At 39.1% G+C, this 21,457-nt stretch overlaps 1 protein-coding gene across 3 annotated transcripts in view; it reads left to right on the plus strand.

The window, feature by feature from the left end:
- The window catches only part of ATP9B (ATPase phospholipid transporting 9B (putative)), a 378,894-nt gene that overhangs the window by 216,244 nt on the left and 141,193 nt on the right, over positions 1–21,457 (plus strand). For all 3 annotated transcript variants that reach the window (XM_063451645.1, XM_063451646.1, XM_063451647.1), the window contains one exon: positions 5,993–6,069. In XM_063451645.1, the coding sequence (XP_063307715.1) occupies positions 5,993–6,069 (77 nt within the window). The remainder of the gene's footprint in view (positions 1–5,992; positions 6,070–21,457) is intronic.

The following is a 21,457-nucleotide window of genomic DNA, read 5'->3' on the forward strand; positions in this document are numbered from 1 at the left end:
CTGGAAAACAATGGTAACCACACAAAATATTGACACTTTGAGCCCAATTTGGACATTCCCACTTAGGGATGTACTCACATTTTTGCCAACGGTTTAGACATTAATGGCTTTGTGTTGAGTTATTTTGAGGGGACAGCAAATTTACACTGTTATACAGGCTGTACACTTACTACTTTACATTATAACAGAGTGTCATTTCTTCAGTGTTGTCACATGAAAATATATAATAAAATATTTACAAAAATGTGAGGGGTGAGACTCACTTTTGTGAGATACTGTACACACACACACACACACACACACACACACCTTTTTCTTTTTTACTGGTCCTATTATTTTTTTTCTCTATGGGTTACATGATCTGTGAACCAAATTGCAAGAAAAAGTTCCTATCTGTGTACTGCAAATTATATACATAATATTATTTATATGGTTGGCCCATTTTCGCAACCGTTTTGTTCTTCTGTTTTGGTTCCAGAATCAGAATCTCAGTACCAAAATTCTGCAGAGCATATGGCCGAAATTCTAGTGTCCCCAAAAAATTTCCATTTTTGGAAAATATGGTTCGACCAAGCCAATTTTCTTGCCACGCACAAGTCTACTAATGACAGATCCAGTTCATGTGAAGCAACAAATGCCTTTAAAAAATAAATAAATATTAAACAAGTCTTCTGCGTTTATGAACATGCTCTCTTTTCAAACTCCTAAATGAAGCAGTTTTTTGTTGTTTATTTCTTTGTCTAACCATTTTTGGCTTTTTTAATAAAGCACTTTAAAATTGAGGTAACTGGTATTAATCCTAATGGATGCTGATTGCTTGGATTCATTGCACCTTATCTTCTGTGCATTAAATCCCTTATGCCCTTACATTAAACTGCTGTTACTGATCCTTCGCACTATCGATTTGTGGTCTTTTGCCTCTGAAATTGTCAGGACAGCAGCAATCAGAGCTGAAAATTTCTGAGGTATTCCCCACCTAATTCCCCTAGCTCTCCATCATGGCCCGACCTTGACCCTTGTGACTTCCTGGCAAAGTGATAGTGGTATAATCTTAATGGGATCGTTTTTAAGTAGCTTTCTTGAAACTTTTGATGTGTAAATATTTCTGCAAGGAGAAAAAAAAAAGACAACGATAACAATGTTTAACTAAAGTGGCAGAATTGTTTTTCTTATTCAGAAATATTAAACTGTTTCAAAGTATCAAACATTGAAAATTGCACATAATTACACATTTTTATTCTAATTCATTGCATTGTTAAATAGGATCTGTCACTTCTCTGAAAATTGCACCATTAATTAGAAAAATGAAAAACCCCTTATAATTTGTGTTAACCTTGTTACGTATGATGCTTCATTTTCTTTTAAATGTATATTAACATATTTTAAGATTTTTCCTTAAGTATTGTTATGCCTACCACCACTTTTATCCTGTTTTTTTGTTTGTTTCTTGGCATTAAGTTTATACTTTCTAATTAAGCTCATTGGAATTATATCTGCAAGGAGCTCACAGAATGGGTCTGTGCCAACTGAGACCTCTGTTCTTAACTACACCATAGAAGGTTAAGTGTGTTGATCTCCACTCTTAATAGTATAGTACATGCCTCCCAACATTCCCAATTTTGGTAGGGCAGTCCGACTTCAGCGTCCTGTGCCGCCTCCCCGATTTTGTTGCTTGGTGTCTCACTTTTGGAAACACTAGGGAACTACCGCCAAAAAGCGTTGTGGATTATTACATAGGTTCATGATATGCTTAGTACACTAGGATCCTGCAGTAAGCGGTGAAACACGCATTCATGCCTAGCTGACCTGCCATTTCTCAAGTTGGTTCTAGTGTCAGATTTTCGTCATTGGCCTGTCCTTTTTACCCTGCCCACTGGTGTCCCACTTGTGGAGTATAATAGTATATTAGTGTAGTTCTAACAATTGCATTTAAGCAAACTACTTAAAAGTTTATCTGATAATTAAAACCATTTAAAAAAAGAAAATGTGTACTTGTGAAGCACTTCTAGAAAGTTAATTGCTTATGAGAAGAAAGCTCAGTTCATATGAAATATAAACATAGGAATTAGTGCGCAAACAAAAAAACTGTTTAAGATCCTCTGTCTCAAGTAAATAATGTAGTGACACCATATGGTCGTAATATAGCGAATATCTGTGGGTGCTAATCTAATTTAATCTAAATTTAACATAGGAGCAAATTTAACATTGCTGCATTGCTTACTATATAAACTGCTCCAAGAGGCTTTCTTCCAACATATATGCTATGTAGGCCCCCACCTGTGTGTTAAGAACTGGGAGACTCATGTCACAGATCAAGATATATGTGCTGAAATTCCTTGAAATTATATAAAATATACAAGCAGGTCATCCGCAATCACATTAAATAGATTTACATCCCAATATTGGTAACCTAATTCTACAATTCATTTAATCATTCATATCATTATAAGGTGCTTTTCTTTTTTTAATGTATATTTTTAACTCTGACCGGGCTTTTTGGGGTTTTCACACTGGTGACCCATTATAAGTATCTCGAGATGAATATAAATTGGGGAGAGCTGCTTAAACAGTAAAGTAAGTAATGCAGCCAGAGGCATGTTTATTTCCCATGCAAAAATAAGTTAAAGACCCACCAATATTGGGAAACTTTCAGTTGGTGTTGGGCTTTAAACAATAGAGCCATAATGTGTGACAATAAGTTAGGTGATCACCCTTCTTTTCTGAGGTCAATTGGTTAATACAGGGAGTACAGAATTATTAGGCAAATGAGTATTTTGACCACATCATCCTCTTTATGCATGTTGTCTTACTCCATAGGCTCGAAAGCCTACTACCAATTAAGCATATTAGGTGATGTGCATCTCTGTAATGAGAAGGGGTGTGGTCTAATGACATCAACACCCTATATCAGGTGCGCATAATTATTAGGCAACTTCCTTTCCTTTGGCAAAATGGGTCAAAAGAAGGACTTGACAGGCTCAGAAAAGTCAAAAATAGTGAGTTATCTTGCAGAGGGATGCAGCACTCTTAAAATTGCAAAGCTTCTGAAGCGTGATCATCGAACAATCAAGCGTTTCATTCAAAATAGTCAACAGGGTCGCAAGAAGCGTGTGGAGAAACCAAGGCGCAAAATAACTGCCCATGAACTGAGAAAAGTCAAGCGTGCAGCTGCCAAGATGCCACTTGCCACCAGTTTGGCCATATTTCAGAGCTGCAGCATCACTGGAGTGCCCAAAAGCACAAGGTGTGCAATACTCAGAGACATGGCCAAGGTAAGAAAGGCTGAAAGACGACCACCACTGAACAAGACACACAAGCTGAAACGTCAAGACTGGGCCAAGAAATATCTCAAGACTGATTTTTCTAAGGTTTTATGGACTGATGAAATGAGAGTGAGTCTTGATGGGCCAGATGGATGGATTGGTAAAGGGCAGAGAGCTCCCGTCCGACTCAGACGCCAGCGAGGTGGAGTACTGGTTTGGGCTGGTATCATCAAAGATGAGCTTGTGGGGCCTTTTCGGGTTGAGGATGGAGTCAAGCTCAACTCCCAGTCCTACTGCCAGTTTCTGGAAGACACCTTCTTCAAGCAGTGGTACAGGAAGAAGTCTGCATCCTTCAAGAAAAACATGATTTTCATGCAGGACAATGCTTCATCACACGCGTCCAAGTACTCCACAGCGTGGCTGGCAAGAAAGGGTATAAAAGAAGAAAATCTAATGACATGGCCTCCTTGTTCACCTGATCTGAACCCCATTGAGAACCTGTGGTCCATCATCAAATGTGAGATTTACAAGGAGGGAAAACAGTACACCTCTCTGAACAGTGTCTGGGAGGCTGTGGTTGCTGCTGCACGCAATGTTGATGGTGAACAGATCAAAACACTGACAGAATCCATGGATGGCAGGCTTTTGAGTGTCCTTGCAAAGAATGGTGGCTATATTGGTCACTGATTTGTTTTTGTTATGTTTTTGAATGTCAGAAATGTGTATTTGTGAATGTTGAGATGTTATATTGGTTTCACTGGTAAAAATAAATAATTGAAATGGGTATATATTTGTTTTTTTGTTAAGTTGCCTAATAATTATGCACAGTAATAGTCACCTGCACACACAGATATCCCCCTAAAATAGCTATAACTAAAAACAAACTAAAAACTACTTCCAAAAATATTCAGCTTTGATATTAATGAGTTTTTTGGGTTCATTGAGAACATGGTTGTTGTTCAATAATAAAATTAATCCTCAAAAATACAACTTGCCTAATAATTCTGCACTCCCTGTATAAGCAAGAGGTCACAGTCCAGGTAGCAATGGGTACAAAATGAAAAACACAGGGGCAAATCCACAAACACCGTCAGAATACAAAGCCAGGGGTCATAACATAACACAGTAATATACTTGTGTAGAACAGTAAGCAATCACACATAAAGACTGAGCAAGTTGCTCAGGCAGTTCTGTGCTTTTTGAACAACATGCCTTTTTAAGCCACACTCCCACTGGCATCTAAGCACAGCTACCAACTTCTGAGCTGGGATTGGGGCATTGCTGATGACGCCACAATTGTGCCATCTAGGGTGCAGGCTCGAGTCCCATCCCCTTGTAGTAATCAGGACCGCATTGGTCACCATGCTGCTCCCAGGGAAGCATGCACCCAGGAAGGAGATCGGATCATTGCTACGAGGGACTGGACACCTCGTAAGGTGTCTGTCAGTCCTTTCCTGGATAGGAGATGCAGCCCTGCAGACATCCTGCCTCCTTTGTTGGCGGACAAAGTCCAACCTAGCGTCTAATTTGAGTAACTATGTGGATTGTAGTCCAACTATAGGGCAGAAATTGTCCATTTCATACAATTTTGGCATGTTCGCTTTTGTTTTCGTTACCAAATAAACAACTCCTCTGTTCAAATTAGGTTAGAGATTAGAACGTTTCTCAAAAGATAGCAAGATTCCAATGGATCGTTACTACCTGTATATAATTATTTTCAATAAACAAAATGTGTGCATCTAAGTTTTTACTCTTGGAGATCACAATGACTGCAAGTGTGCTAGCAAACACAATTATGTTTATTCATAAGCTATTGGATCATATTCCATATAAAATGTATTGATTTTGTTGTAATTATAGCAACCTTACAAATCATGCCCTTGGTTTATAATCCTACATTTCATTCCAAGGTCATTGACCATGTAATCTTTGCACTTAACATATTTGTATCTATTTTACGGTCATCTACATACACTAATTTGCTTGTGATAATAAGTTGCTCGTTGATTACACCTTTCCTTTACATTGCAGACAGCTGTGTCTGGAATGATTAAGTATTCTTAATTCATTTTCTCTTCCTGAAGACTATGGGAATGTTTAGAATATATTTAAGTTTATAAGTGGTCCTTCACTGCCATCATGTTCATCTAATATTAATAGCACATTCATCTTTTGAATGAGGTTGACATAATGCATTGAGAAAATAAGATAGGGTTATTGATCAGTTGCTCCATTGTACAATGTAAGGAAGACACTTATCAGTAAGGAAAGCTTATCAATGCGGTAACATTCTTATTAAACCATATGTGCATTTTCTTCATTTATTAATGAGAAACTTCAGGTTAGCTGCAGTAAATGTCAGCTTTTAGAAGGGACATGCATTTTGTATCAATATAAAAAAGCCTCTGCATGCAGTTTGCTAAAATTGGAATTTTATTATTTTAAACTAAGAAAGCTATGTTTTAGTGTTCAAGTGTGAAAAACACCTGACTAAATGTTTCGGTAATCGTTCACCAAGGACTCCAAATGAAGAATCTTCTTGTGTGAGAAATGAAAACAACTAAGGGGAAATACCAAACACACTACATATCAGTGAAACATTTGCTTGAATTATTGCTTTTAAGTGGTTCAAATTTGAGAGTTAATGTCTGTAGGCATGTACAAAATGTATTGGTTATTGACTGGTTATTCTCTTCCATTCTGCTTGAATTTTGGCTTTTTGTTTTTAGGCACAGTGATAGGTGTTGTCATTTACACTGGGAAAGAGACAAGGAGTGTGATGAATACATCAAATCCAAAAAATAAGGTAAGTCATGCATTATTTTGAAATATATCTATACAGATGAAAGAGATCCATACTCCCAGGAGACTCACTAATAGTATTGTGCTCATAGTGACACGGGTATGTTGAGTAAAGTGATTGTTAGGAAAGATCACTTCCCTTTGTAATTATTCCAGTTTGAAGAAGAAAATAATTATTCATAATAAAACTCTTAAAAAAGAGAAGGTGGAAAAAAATCATTTTGTGCTGAGAAATGTAAAGGGAAAAAATCGTGTTGACTAGTACATTGATATTTAAATATTTGCTAAGCCTTAATGTCATGATAGAAGAATGTAGTTTATGTATCAAAAGTATTTCTGGATAAACAAAATGATTGTTCATCAAAGTGAACTGGTCCTGTTTTGTCTGGCATAGGATTATCAGGTCCGGTGCACATTTTGCCCCTTTGATGGACTTGTAACTTTAGATAAATAAAAAAAATGAAAAAAAACTAATTAAACAATTATACATAGGTAGTTGCCAGATCATGACAAATAATTGTGTAATAAATATCAAAACACTTAGAAAACCGATTGGCCACATCCATTGGCAGCTAAATTATTTTGTAAAAAGAAAACTGTGGTTTTACAGGTCATTATATTTACAGTTGTAAATTATTTGCACAAAATCGGCAATTGGTTTGATGTTTAACACTCCCAGAACAGGTCATTAGTTGTTGCAAGCAAAATAAGCAAAATGCAGTGTTACAGCTACTGCTAACTAATGTAATTTTTTTTAAAAAGGTTCATCCAAATATAGTTCTCCTCGATCTTAATGTAGCATTGTATTAACACCGTGTCCGCAGTGATCACCCACTTTTAATAATTGTGAACTGTGTTACCTTATTATATATTTGTAAAATATATTGAAATTCAAAGAATTAGGCTGTCATCGAGTGGAAAGGCAGATATCGTTTTAGCACACTAGCGTTGAATCACGCCAACACATGGTAGTAACAAGGGACTGGGGATCCAGCCCTCCACTTATTTTGTTTGGCCCGCCTAATGATGATTGATTTGATTCAAAGGGTTAAAATGTCATACCCAGTCCCTATTTAATTGAACATATTCGTCTAATCTGTTTGTCATGTGCTACAAACCTTAATTTATAAATGAAGAAATAAGAAGGAAAACTGGGAACCTGTTACATAGTGCAAAGTCTGGTTCGACTACACTTTTTACTCCACGACACACACCACTTACACAAGGCTGGACTATTTCCTCATGCCTCACAGCAACCGGAACTTCCTTGACGTGGTCAGATCACTGCCCCATCGGCTTACTGGTGCACTCGCCTCTGTTCCGGTACCGCCATCCCTCATAGTGCCTGAACGAATCCATCCTCTCTAACACACCGCTGGTGGAAACGGCAAGAAAGATCCTGCACGATTATTTCTCGGACAACGAAACGGGAGACACCACCCACCTGATGTGCAGGCTCACAAAGTGGTTATCCGAGGGCAGTTCATTGCGGTCTGCTCCAAATTCAAGAAGGACTGCAAGCGATCCAGGACCTCAGTGGAGAAATCGCGACCCTGGAGACGCAGTACAAGCGCACACTGGACAAAAAGACATACCAGGACATCATGCTCAAACGCAGCCAACTCTCCACACTCCTGAAGCTCTCGATCCAACGTTCTTTCCAGCACTTTCAACATATTATCTACGAGCACGGGAACAAATGCGAACCTCCTAAAACAGTGTAGGACCCAATTATACATCCCGTAAATCAAAGACTCCGGGCAACAAATCCAGCACCTTCCCGACCGAATCTCGGCGACGTTCCTACAGTACTACCAGGGATTACACCACATATGTTGAGGTGAACAGGGAGAAGCAGACCCTCGCAGATGAGGACTTACAGAGATACTGCGGGTAAGATCACACTTGAGTACCGGGAGCTCACTTCACATCAGCGAACATCACGCTCCTTCCCAATGAGGGCAAGGACTTAATGCTGTGCCCCAGCTACCACCCGATCTCTGTCCTGGATGTAGACCTTAAGCTGCTGGACAGTGTTCTGGCGTCGCGCATTGCACCACTACTCCCCGCGATAGTGAACCAGGACCAAACAGGATTCATCCCGGGCCTAGAAGTTCGGGAAAATACCATTCAAACCCTAAACCCTAAAAATTCTAGACAAACAAGACACCCAGTCCCTCCTCCTGTCCACAGACGCAGAAAAAAGTGTTTGACAGGGTGGACTGGGACCTTATTTTCAGGGTGCTCAAAGGCCTGATTGTTGGGCCAAAATCCCTCTCATGGGTCGACACGCTATACTCGGGCCCAACCGCCCGCATCCGGATCAACAGGGCTCTCTCAGATCCTTTACGAATACAAAATGGGACCCGGCAGGGCTGCCCACTGTTGCCCCTGCTGTTCACACTGACACTTGAACCCTTCCTTACCAAGGTCAGGTGTAAAGAAAATATTTGTGGACTACAAATTGGCCACACACACCACAAAGTACTGGCATAAACTGATGACCTCCTATTCACTGTGACAGACCCGGAAACCTCACTGTGGCAATCCAATCACAGTTCGAAGCCTATGAACGGGTCTCGAACCTACAAATAAATTATACCAAATCTGAGATCCTGGGCCTCACTATCAGTCCCATGCTCAAACGAACCTTTCAACATCAATTCCCATTCCGCTGGTGTGCCACAAGTATAAGGTACCCAGGGGTATGGCTTACACCTGACCCTGTGGACCTTTACACACATAACTATCTCCAGTCACAGAGGATTTGCACGCCATGGCTGGGCCGAGTGTACGCAGTTAAAATGACACTACTGCCCAAACTTCTCTTTGTTTTCCAAACAGTACTGATTGAGGCCCCAAAATCATTATTCAACACGCTGAATGCTTCAGCACTTTATTAACTAATGCACATTGTTGGGTATGGTAATGCTCCACGGAATAAGTTGGCACTATATATATGTCAATAATAATATTAAAGACAGGGACATGCTTGCCAACTGTCCCAATGTGTTGACAGAGTCTCATGTTTTTGGCTCTTGTTCTGGCAAAAACAGCTCCCAGTTAAATTCAATCAGCAAACAGCTCCATTCAGTCTTCAAATAGAGCTCCATTCTACCAAGAAAAGCTCCATTCAGTCAGCAGAGCTCCATCCAGTCAGCAGAGCTCCATCCAGTCAGCAGAGCTCCATCCAATCAGCAGAGCTCCATTCAGTGTTCAAATAGAGTTCAATTCAGTCTTCAAATAGAGTTCAATTCAGTCAGCAAACCGCTCCATTCAGTCTTCAAATAGAACTCCATTCTGCCAGCAAAAGCTCCATTCAGTCAGCAGAACTTCATTCAGTCTTCAAATTGAGTTCAATTCAGTCTTCAAATTGAGTTCAATTCAGTCTTCAAATTGAGGTCAGTTCAGTCTTCAAATTGAGGTCAGTTCAGTCTTCAAATAGAGTTCAATTCAATCAACAAACAGCTCCTGTGAAGAAAATAGACTTATTTTCGTATTTTTCTTCTTTTTTTCATGACTTTCCGCTGTATTCGTTTATTTCGGATTTATTGGTTCGGTAGATTAAACTACCAAACACCGACCACCCTCCTGGCTCATTACCTTCAAAGGGAAACGTCTATTAAGCGCTCTCTGGGCGGCCACCGTTCTTATAGTCGATTGCCAAGTGGCCATCTTGGTCGTCGAGTATCTGGAACTAAAATCGGACACTTGACTTCCCGAACCACTGTTGAAACAAATGAACGCCTGCTTCCTTTTGTGCCGAATAGTTAGGAGAGCACCATTTGGTAGTTTGATTCATACGAACACGGGGAGCAATCACTCCTATGAGGCTCCATTTGTGCTTTTATTCGTTTATTCACAGGACACAAGCCAGTGAAGGACAGGCTAACCCTGTTCTGTGGGAATGCAAGTGGGGATTTTAAATTGAAGCCTTCGCTAGTCTACCACTCAGAGAACCCGAGGGTATTTAAGAAAAACCATGTCCTGAAGAGCAAATTGCAGGTGATGTGGAGGGCTAACAGCAAAGCTTGGGTAACCAGGCAATTTTTTTATTGAGTGGGTTCATGAGGTGTTTTGGGCCAAGTGTTAAAAAATACCTACAAGAAAAAAACTTACCTGTCAAGACTCTGCTTCTTATGGATAATGTTCCTGCTCACCCTCCAGGATTGGAGGACGAATTGAAGGAGTTCAGTTTTATTACTGTGAAGATTTTGCCCCCCAATACAACTCTTTTTATCCAGCCTGTGGACCAGCAAGTCATTTCAAACTTCAATAAGCTTTACACCAAAGCACTGTTCCAAAGGTGCTTTGTAGTAACCTCAGACACAGAGCTAACCCTTAGAGAGTTCTGGAAAAATCATTTTAATATCCTACATTGTTTACACCTTATAGATAAAGCATGGGTAATGTTTCTCATTGGACCATGAACTCAGCCTGAAGGAAATTGTGGCCAGAGGCTGTCCCTGAAACAGTCTATGAGAGTATTGAGCAGGATGCTCATGTTGTTAAGGAAATTGTATATCTGGGGAAAACAATGGGCTTGGATGTGAATGATGAAGATGTGGAGGAGTTAGTGGAGGATCACCAGAAATAACTCACCGCAGAAGAACTCCAAGACAACAGCAATTCTCAAAAGATGAATTTTTAGTGAAGAAAAGGTCCAGTGAGCCTCAACCAGGTTTCAGTGGTGTGAAACAATCAAGGGAAAGCACGCCAGAACAGTTACCTATTGTAATTACAGAAGGTGACTCCCCATCCAAACAATGATAGCTCTTCTCCTTTCCACTTACACCACCAACTCATCATTACATGTAAAGTGCAGTGACATTTCCATTTCATTTACTGTACATTGTGTTGTTATTTTATTTCTATATGGTTTTATGCATGTAAGGCATTATGAAACAGTCAAATTTGTGTTAAAATGCTGTAACTTTGGGGGTCTGGAATGGATTAATCAAATTTACATGCATTCCTATGGGAAATGTTGATTCGGTTCTCGAATGAATCGGAACTCGAACAGCCTTCTGGAACGGATTAAGTCCGAGTTCTGAGGTTCCACTGTGTGTGTGTGTGTGTATATATATATATATATATATATATATATATATATATATGTGTGTGTGAAAACTCGTTCACTCACGCTTAAATTTCACTTGATAACCAGGTGCTAGTGTACCAGGGCTTGTGTATCCATTTGTCCAAAGAGGTAGCTGCACTCACGGATTTTAAAAGTCAAATCTTTTTTTGCCAAAATTAAAAAACGATCAACGTTTCAGTCCTACATAGAGGACTTTCTTCAGGATCAATATGGAATAATCTCTCGATGATGCTAAAGATAGTTATCTTGCGTGACGAGGTCGACGTCACGTGATTACGTTGCGCACACACACGTTGACCTCGGCGGAACCCGCGCGAGATTCAGACCGGGCTGACTGAGTGGATAGTGTTCTGGTGCTGGGTAGGTTAATTGTATGTATGTGTCTGTAGGTATATAGGGAAGCACTTGTATTGTGTTTGTTAGTCCTGATGAAAGTTTGTGTATAACAAACTGAAACCTTTTTTTTTTTTTTTTTTTTTATGTGAAGCTAATTAAAAGCTAAGTTTTACTTTTTGACAAGTCCTGGAAGTGCTATCTTGAATTTCTTCTAGGTATATGTATATATGTGGGCATATGTGTAACTGTGTGTCCATATATGTGCAACAGGTTGTGTGTGTAAATATGTAATGGTGCATGTGTGTACCGATTGGCACTTTAATTTTAAAGAGCAGTTTGCAAAAGCAATATACAATTATAATAATGTTATACAACAATGTTATGTCAACAATATCAACATTTCAGATGTTACTCTCGCATTGCTGAATATTGAAGTAATGGGGCGGAAACATTGACTGCATACTGTTGCATATCTGCATACAATAAAGCAGTTGTTTGTTTTAGTTGAAGTCCTTGAAATGTGCTGCTTCATGTTATAATTTTTTATTTATTTATTTATTCTGTAAATCTGCGCACTATGTGACTAGATACATTATAGGGCTGCTTTTTATTCCCATAGGAGACTGGTGTGGTATATAGAGACTGTGACATCTGCTACTGAGGCTGAGCTGACCAAGCAGATTTAGACTGACAGAAATAAAGAGAAGTGAAACAGAGCATGTTTTTTTCCTGTGAGAAATAGTTAAGAAAGATTGATAATTTTGTTGTCACCTACAAAATGGTGCATAATCAAAAATGACAGGGCGCCAAATACGTTTCACTAAATATTTGCTGAGAATTAGCTGTAAGTGTCGGCAATACATTGATAAATTGCCTTTAAAGTGTCCATGGAATTTTTTTTATGTTGGCAACTATGCAGGGACACTATGGTGTTAGAAATGCAGGTTTGTATTACTAACACCATAGTGTTCCTTTAAACCTTTAGATTCAAAGATCAGCAACTAATCTGTTTTAGTCATAAACCATTTAAGTATTGATTTGCCACATGCCAGCATAGTAAATACAGCTAAAATGCTTACATATTTTAATAAGCCACATCAGAGTTTGCACATCATGAAAATCTTGTATTTAACCTCTCAGATCTAGCTTTAAGGCTGTGCTGTATAAAATATATTTCATGCCTCTTCTGCAACAAAGGAGGAGTTAATGTGGCATTTTGTCATTCAGATAATGAATCATCTATTGAAGGGTCTCCAGAATTGGGGAGCAGGATGGCTTAGTAATTTGCTTCAGGAAAGCAAAGCTGTCAATATCTGTCTGAAATCGGCAGCTAGTGTTGAATGTTGACGACTGTTTTGTTAAATTTGTTGATGGTCGCAGCCAGCGTAAAATGTCCATCACAACTGTCTATTTATCATGAAGGCAAGATTACCCTGCGGATAAAGAAGGGCCACATTAGTTGGCCGCAGTCTGAGCCTTCTTATCAGAAATAGTTTTGTTCCCTTGTAATTAAACTTCCTACAAATTGTGCTCAATTTTGGGTGCACTAAATAGTATTGCTTTTAGTTTAAGCAACGATTAGCAAGTCAGATGTAAGCAGTGACTACTGAAGATAAAGTAAAATACATTGTAAGACAAATAAACGTAAATGTGTACCTTTTTTAACCATTGTAAACCATTTACTTAAACAAAAACCCTTTCTTAAATAGGTTTCTAATGTGTAAAATAAAGGAAAATGTTACATCATCAGGCAGGTTATACAATTGCAGATCTACAGTATGATATAATTATGTGTATTGTTTCTTTGTTTTTGCTTTTTTTTTTGTCTGTAGGATGTAAGCTAGTTCAAGCAGGGTTCTCAATTAACTCTTGCTTGTAGTTACCATTTGTAACAGTTTTCTCTTATGTGATGTTATAGTCCCAAGTTAATATTGTACAGAATATGAATGCATATAAATGCCAACAATAATTATAGCATGTTGATATGATGAGCAATGTTTTTAAAAAAGTAATACCTAACTGTAATCCACATGATGGGGATTTTTATTTTGCATAATTCTCAAACAGCTTTAGACTGACATACATTCAATGTTTTTAAAATATATGCTTGTGCTTTTTATATCTTTTAACACTGCTAAACATTATGTATTCCAATTGGGTGTAGTGATGATTACTGGAGAATTAAAAATAAATCTGCCACCTTTCTTCCCCAAATTAGTACACTGCCCCTTCCTTCCCCCAATGTAATACACTGCTCCACCTCTCCAATGTAACACACTACACAGTCCTCCAAGCTCTGCTCTTCTCTGCTCAAGCAGGCCAGACGCTCCTCTGGCACTGCGAGCAGGAGGGAAGGGGGAGTGGCTGGCCTGTGAGAGCATGCGATCAGCCGTGGGAGGCAAGACAAGAATCAGACAGGAAATATCTTTCCTGTCTTGCGGCTGGTCGCAGCCACAACACAAAGTGGCCCCAGGGAAAATACACATGCTACTACCATGATTGGTGCCAAGCTAGTTAACATTTCACCAACACATTTCTTTTATTTATTAGTATTTAGTAATACATTTTTCAATAATATTTTTGCTACAATAATTAAGCATTCAATGTAAAACTGAGAGTACTGAGGATAAAAGCCAGGAATTGCATATGTCCATACCAGCCCTGTTTAGGAGGAACAGTCCCTATTTTGTTCCTGAAACCATTGCCCATGCTTGTCTGTCCTAATGTCATGTTCAATATTTCTATGCACTCCGTATTTTAATGGGTGTTTGATACACTGGTTTTCCGCTCGACCAGGCACCGTGGCCCCTGGCAGTCGCTGCTTTCTTGCATTTGTTATCTACCTTGGTTTAGTGGTCACTTAAGAGAATCTTAAAAAGCCACTCCACACATAAAGCATTCCCTGCGTTCTCCCACTTCTGATCCTCCCCTGGAGGATCCAACTCGACTCACTCCTCACTCACAAGCTGGTAAAAGGGAGTTGCAAAAAAACTGCCTCTTTTCTAAGCTTTTTATTTTATTTTATTTTTTAGATAAACCCCCAATGCCAACATTCATAAATAAATGGGTGTATATCGTGATGACACAAACATGAGTATATTAGCTAAATGATTTTGTATTTCGTTCTACAATTATATACTGGTTGTTTATATCAATAAATATTTATTGAAAACAGATTCTAATTTGTAACATTGTGTGCCTGGGTGGTATTTACTATGGCAAATGGATATTCTAATCCACTGCATAATCCTCATCCATGATTGTGCCACTCCTGCTCACAGTGTTAAAAGCTCATAGAAATATAAGGCCTTCTCTTAGTGTGTGAAATAGATTTATATGCCTACATAATCATGTTTGCTCTCTTGCTGATTATTATGACTGACATATGTTCCGTAAGTGCTTAATATGATAGAATGTGCTCTGATACAGTGGGGGCATCTTGGTGTTTTTTGTCACTCTTAATAATCTCCTTTAAAGAGGAAGGATGTCAGAAGAAAAATTATACAAATTACGTACAGCAATTATATTACATCCCAGGGGTGTATTGATTTAAGTTTGTAATAAAAAAAAATGCAAGTATAGAATGTCTCGTTGACTCAGATAGGTGAAACATCTGTTAATGTACAAAGAAAATATCTGCTACTTATGTAAGCCATTGCAAGCTGCATGTAGTACAATTCATTCCTATTACATATCGCCTAATCATAATAATTCATGTTTTTTCCTAAAGAGCACTATTATTAACCCCCTGACGGTGGCAAGGCTTGTAATCATCAACCTCTTGTAAGGCTTAAGAGGGAAGCTGTACATTTATGTAACCTTCCTCCTAAATTGTATTACATATAGATGTATGTATAGACATCCAGATAAGATGAGAGGAATGGTAATAAAGCATGACATTTGCTCCCCCCCCCCCCCCACTCCCCTATTTTCTATGATGGCTGGCAGTACAGATTTTTCTTTATAAACCGTACCGGCCTACATAAAAGACTGAATAGCGCTCAGCAGGATTCTGGAATCTGGAATCAATTGTGGCTGCATAGATATTTCTTAAAGCTTGCCAGTCTCTATATAGTTGTGCCTGTCAGTGTAAAGGTCATTTATAGAAGCTAATTAACCAAGAGGGAAATGAATGCACAAAGAATGTTTTTGCATGACATTCTACATTATCCTCCTCCTTTCACATGTGTTTTGAAAGCTTGAGACAAGTTACTTAAAAAACTTGGCAGTAAGCTGCATAGCTAAAAAAGATTTGACAGTTTTCTATGTGCTATATTTCCAATGTAATCCACTCCACCTAGTACTCAACTCATTACTATTGATGGGATTGGTCATTTATTGGAATTGCTTGCTGTGTGAAACACAAGACACATTTATGAGAATATGAAGACTGTTGTCATTATGATTATATAAAGTATATTATTGGTGGCATCTTTATTACATTGATCCTCATTAACCTTTAATTTTAAAATAGCCTAATTGATAATGGTTCCATGATAAAATAACCCCTTTACTCAGCAGTAAAGAAGCATGACAGTTATTAGATATATTGCTATAGATATAGCACTAGATGCATGACATATGCACATACACATGGTTTTAAAAGAAGGTTTTGAGTATTTAAGGCAGTCTCCAGCAGCTGTACCTGCAATGCAGATGTAGCAGTTTAAACCATCCGTACCCAGTAAGTGTGGAGGGTAAAGGATTGCTGCAAAAAATACTATAGATTACTGTTTTACATTTCACGTGGAGTTTTGAGTACTGATTTTTTTTGTAAATGTTTTTTTTTTTTTTTTTTTTTTTTTTTTTATTGTGCAGTTTATAATATGATCCAGCACTACTGACAGTTTTTAACAATGTAGATTGATAAGTTTTCCTCAATATGTCCTCTTTACATCACTGGGATGTCTCATATTGGTCTTTTTGATGTCATATATAATTACATAATTATCATACTTTAGTATGCATTGCAGCTCTAAGTCTGCCCTCAGTGCCTGTCTACCAGACTGCCACTGGGGGTGCTTCCGGAATCGAAATGGACCTTTGGTCTGTTATCTAACGCTGGACGTCCTGACACTCTGCATGAGGACCTCCAGCGTCAGATTTTCTCCATAGGAAAGCATTGAATAATACAAAGTTATCAAACGGCACATACCACCCTTCTCAGCCAGACATCAAGCCTTCAGTCCAGGTTGACTCACTCAGCCACCACAAGGGAGTCCTCATACCTGTGCTGCAGACCTGAGGCAGTAAGGGTGCGAGTAGCAGACAGGAGAAGGTCACCAGAAGAGCGGAAAGACAGAGAGGGGACATACCTATGAATTAGTGAAGAAATGTAAGACGGGCTAGAGTTGGTTAGAGCTGTATAGGTAAGGTTTAGTATTTCAAATTGACACCTGTAGCGTACAGGAAGCTAGTGTAAGGATCGACACAGGGGTGAGGTGTGTGAGGAGCGACAGGAGAGAAATATCAGCCTAGCAGCAGCATTCACCACAGATTGTAGGGGGGGCAGTACGACTTCTGGGGAGACCAATTAGGAGAGAATTACAGTAATAGATGCAAGAGATTACTAGAGCATGAACAAGCTCCTTGGCATCACTTTGCGTAAGAAAGGGACATATGTGGGCAATGTTTTTAAGTTGTAATTAAAAGGTTTTAGCAACAGACTGGACATGAGGCGCAAAGGTGAGGCCAGGATCAAAAGTGACACCAAGGCAGCGAGCTTGAAAGGATGGGGTGAGGCAGCTACTGTCAACCTGCAGGGAGAGTGAAGGAGGAGGATCAGTGTTATGAGGAGGAAAAATAAGAAACTCTGTTTTAGAGCGATTTAGTTTTAGAAAGTGGGAGGGCATACAATCAGAGATAGAAGAAAGGCAATTGGTGACACGTTGTTGGACAGCAGGGGAGAGGTCAGGGGAGGAGAGATATATCTGGGTGTCATCAGTGTACAGGTGGTAGTGGAATCCAAATGAATTAATGAGATTGCCAAGAGAGGCAGTATAAAGAGAGAACAAAAGGGGACCAAGAACTGAAGCTTGAGGGACTCTGACTGAGACAGGACAAAGAGAGGAGGTGCTGTTGGAAAAAGAAACATTAGCATTGACTGAACATATGTTCCCTCTTATATAGCGTATTTCTTACTAGCAATTAGGGGACACTATAGTCACCAGAACATGCAGTGTTTACATTACAGACAAGTTATTTCCACTGGTCATTCCTCAGATGGTTGCTAAAACTGCTTCCTTGGGCAGTGCTGCAGAGTAAGCAGCACTGCCATTCAGTGTATCCACCCGCTGCATGCAGACACTGAACTTTCCTCATAGAGATGCATTGATTCAATTAATCTCTATGAGGAGATACTGATTGGCCAGGGCTGTGTTTGACTGTGTTTTGCTGTGTTTTGACTGTGTTTGCTCTGCCACTGATCTGCCTCCTTGACAGTCTTGGCCAATCCCATGTGAAAGCATTGTGATTGGCTCAGATCACCACTTCTGATGTCAGCAGACAGAGGCAGTTCACAGGCAGAGGCATCAGCTTCAGACTTGAATAAAAGTAAGATTTTACTATATTTAGGGAGGCAAGCGGAGGCCGGGGTGGGGTAGATGGTGGTTTTAACACTATAGGGTCAGGAATACATGTTTATGTTCCTGCCAGACTTATTCTAAATGAGGAACCAAAGAATGTCGGATAGCCTTTTAAATTCAGAGCTTCAGGCTTAAAATTAAGGGAAACCCTTAATAGCAGTTAAAAATGTATCAAAACCATACTGGAAGGAAAACTGAAAGACCATGCCCTCACATATAACCAGTGCTGACTGATATGGAAAAAATCCTTTGGTAATTGCTAGGATAAATGTGGAGTGGCATGTCCACTAAATGTCTCAAAAAAGGAATAGGTTTATCACCACATGGGAGGTAATTTGTGTGAGTCTGCCTGTATTTACAGAGAACAGAGAATGTTGCAAATAAAATTAACCTCTCTCCCCCCAATTGCAACAGTTTATCTGTAGTAGTGACACATAAGAGAAAACTGCACTTAGAAAAAAATAGGTATGATAAAGCCAATTCTGTATAAATCATGCACAAAGCATGTATTCCCCAATAAGTTACTCGGACATCTTAAAGAGTATTACTCCTGGCTACACTCATATAAGGCTAAATCATACTAATAAGTCTCTAATATGCAGTAATAAAGTGCATTTCCTTACAGGGAATAACCAAAGATATAAAGGTTAAAGATCCCCCTGTTTAGGTATGGACATTACACACGTCTTCAAAGTGCAAAGATAACCTCTCCAGCTAAACAAAAGGCAGCCCTGTCGGGTTAAGAATCAAGAGCGTGTATATAAGCTAACGCTAGAGTCTCCGTACCCCAGAGATGCTAAGAGTTACTGGATCGAACGTTAACACAATCTCTAGTCCGCAGCTACTTACCGCTAACTGCCTCTGATATCAGAGACTAAGTAAATAAATAAATCTTCCTAGATGGGTCCTACATCAATAAGCCCAACACCATACCAAATAAAAAGTGAAAAAGTAGCGTACAAGACGCCCAACGCGCATTTCGGCGCTGCTAGAATGCGCCTTCGTCACACTATCTATTTTTGATCTCAATGTGGACAGAGCAACACAAAATAAAATTAAAGATAAATACGACTTTCTATGGGTTGACGATAAAATGGATTATCTGGGTGTTAAGATAACTAGAGATGTAAACAAACTTATGGAGATAAATGTTTTAGTTCTTCTACAAAATATTAATAGATAGCTAAAAGATCGTAGAAACCTAGAAATAACTTTTTGGGGAAAGATAAATGTAATCCATTCCTATGTCATCCCAAAGTGGAACTACATGTTTCAAATGCTCCCACTCCCTCGCGCGCCGCTTACTGATGCCGGAGCCGGAAGATGACGTCATCTTCCGGCTCCGGTATCAGTGCGGTGCGCGAGGGAGCTGAAGAGGAAGCACTCAGGGGAGAGTGCTCCCTCGCACGCTCGCCAGCCTGCCCGCCAGGTGAAAGCAGGGCCAGCCTCGGGGGGCCCTGAGGTGGCTGGCACCTGGGCCCCCCAGGCGAAGAGGCTGGCCACAGTGGCATGTACGCCACTGGGTGGAACAAGTGTTGGAAGCTGATTACAGAAAAAACCTGATGAATAGATTTTTCTGCCAATCTTACTATATATGAAGTTATAAAGTCAAAGTTAAATATTATTCATGCTCTGGACAATTTGTGAACTATGAAATCTCTCCTCTCACTCCTGACAACTTGAATTTGTTTTTCTTTATCTTTTTTTTTTCTTGGTTGCATTGTCTTGTATTTGTAATGATGTATGTAACTGTAATTTAAAAAAAAAAAAAAAAATTTTTAATGTGTATGAACGAGGGACATACTATTACTATCACACGGCTGTATATAGACGATAATAATCTTTGCGGATGGATGTTTATGTAATGGTGTTTATGTGTTATAAATATATGAAATGTTTAATAAATATAATATTAAAAAAAAAAAAAACTGAAAAAGTAGCGTACAAGACGCCCGACGCTCGTTTCGGCGCTGCTATAATGCACCTTCGTCTGGGGCTAGTGTGACGAAGGCGCAATCTAGCAGCGCTGAAATGCGCTTCGGGCGTCTTGTACGCTACGTTTTCACTTTTTATTTGGTATGGTGTTGGGCTTATTGATGTAGGACCCATCTAGGAAGAATTATTTATTCAGTTAGTCTCTGATATGAGGCAGTTAGCGGTTAGTAGCTGCGGACTAGAGATTGTGTTAACGTTCGATCCAGTAACTCTTTGAATCTCTGGGGTACGGAGACTCTAGCGTTAGCTTATATACACGGTCTTTATTCTTATGGGCATTTTTAACCCGACAAGGCTGCCTTTTGTTTATCTGGAGAGGTTATCTTTGCACTTTGAAGACGTGTGTAATGTCCATACCTAAACAGGGGGATCTTTAACCTTTATATCTTGGATTATTCCCTGTAAGGAAATGTGCTTCATTACTGCATATTAGAGATTTATTAGTATGATTTAGCCTTATATGAGTGTAGCCGGGAGTAATACCCTTTAAGGTGTCCGATTAACTCATTGGGGAATATGTGCTTTGTGCATGATTTATACAGAATTGGCTTTATCATACCTCTATTTTTTTAAGTGCAGTTTTCTCTTATGTGTCTTTACTACCAATACACTGTTGCAATTGGGGGGGAGAGAGGTTAATTTTATTTGCAACATTCTCTGTTCCCTGTAAATACAGACAGACTCACACGAATTACCTCCCATGTAGTGATAACCCTATTCCTTTTTTGAGACATTTAGTGGACATGCCACTCCACATTTATCCTAGCAATTAATAAAGGATTTTTTCCATATCGGTCAGCACTGGTTATATGTGAGGGCATGGTCTTTCAGTTTTCCTTCCAGTATGGCGTTGATACATTTTTAACTGCTATTTAGGGTTTCCCTTCATTTTAAGCCTTAATCCCTGAATTTAAAAGGCTATCTGACATTTTTTGGTTCCTCATTTGGAACAAGTCTAGTAATCACAACTAGGGTCAGGCCTCTTTAAGTTGGATGGTTTACAATTAAGAGACCTTACACTTTCCTTCTCTCTATGTTTATGTTCCTGACTCTATAGTGCTCCTTTAACTATCACAATATGCCCATAGTGTGCATTGTGCTGTAAAGTGTGTAATGGCCACTAGTAGGTTTTTTCTTCAGAAGGAGAGGCACAAATTGGGCACTAGAAGCAAGATACTTTAGATCTATACACTAATATATGCTGAAATACTCCCCAATTTATATTAAAAAAAAAAAACAAATTAAACAAAAAATTAGTAACTAGGATTCTCCTCGATTTCAAATATCTAAACATTATGGTATGTGTATTATTTGCTTACTATTCTCACTGGTATCTCTTTTTATAACTAAAAAACAAACAAACAATGCAGCATTTA

This window comes from Pelobates fuscus, chromosome 4 (assembly GCF_036172605.1).
Source record: "Pelobates fuscus isolate aPelFus1 chromosome 4, aPelFus1.pri, whole genome shotgun sequence".
Classification (NCBI taxonomy): Eukaryota; Metazoa; Chordata; class Amphibia; order Anura; family Pelobatidae; genus Pelobates; species Pelobates fuscus.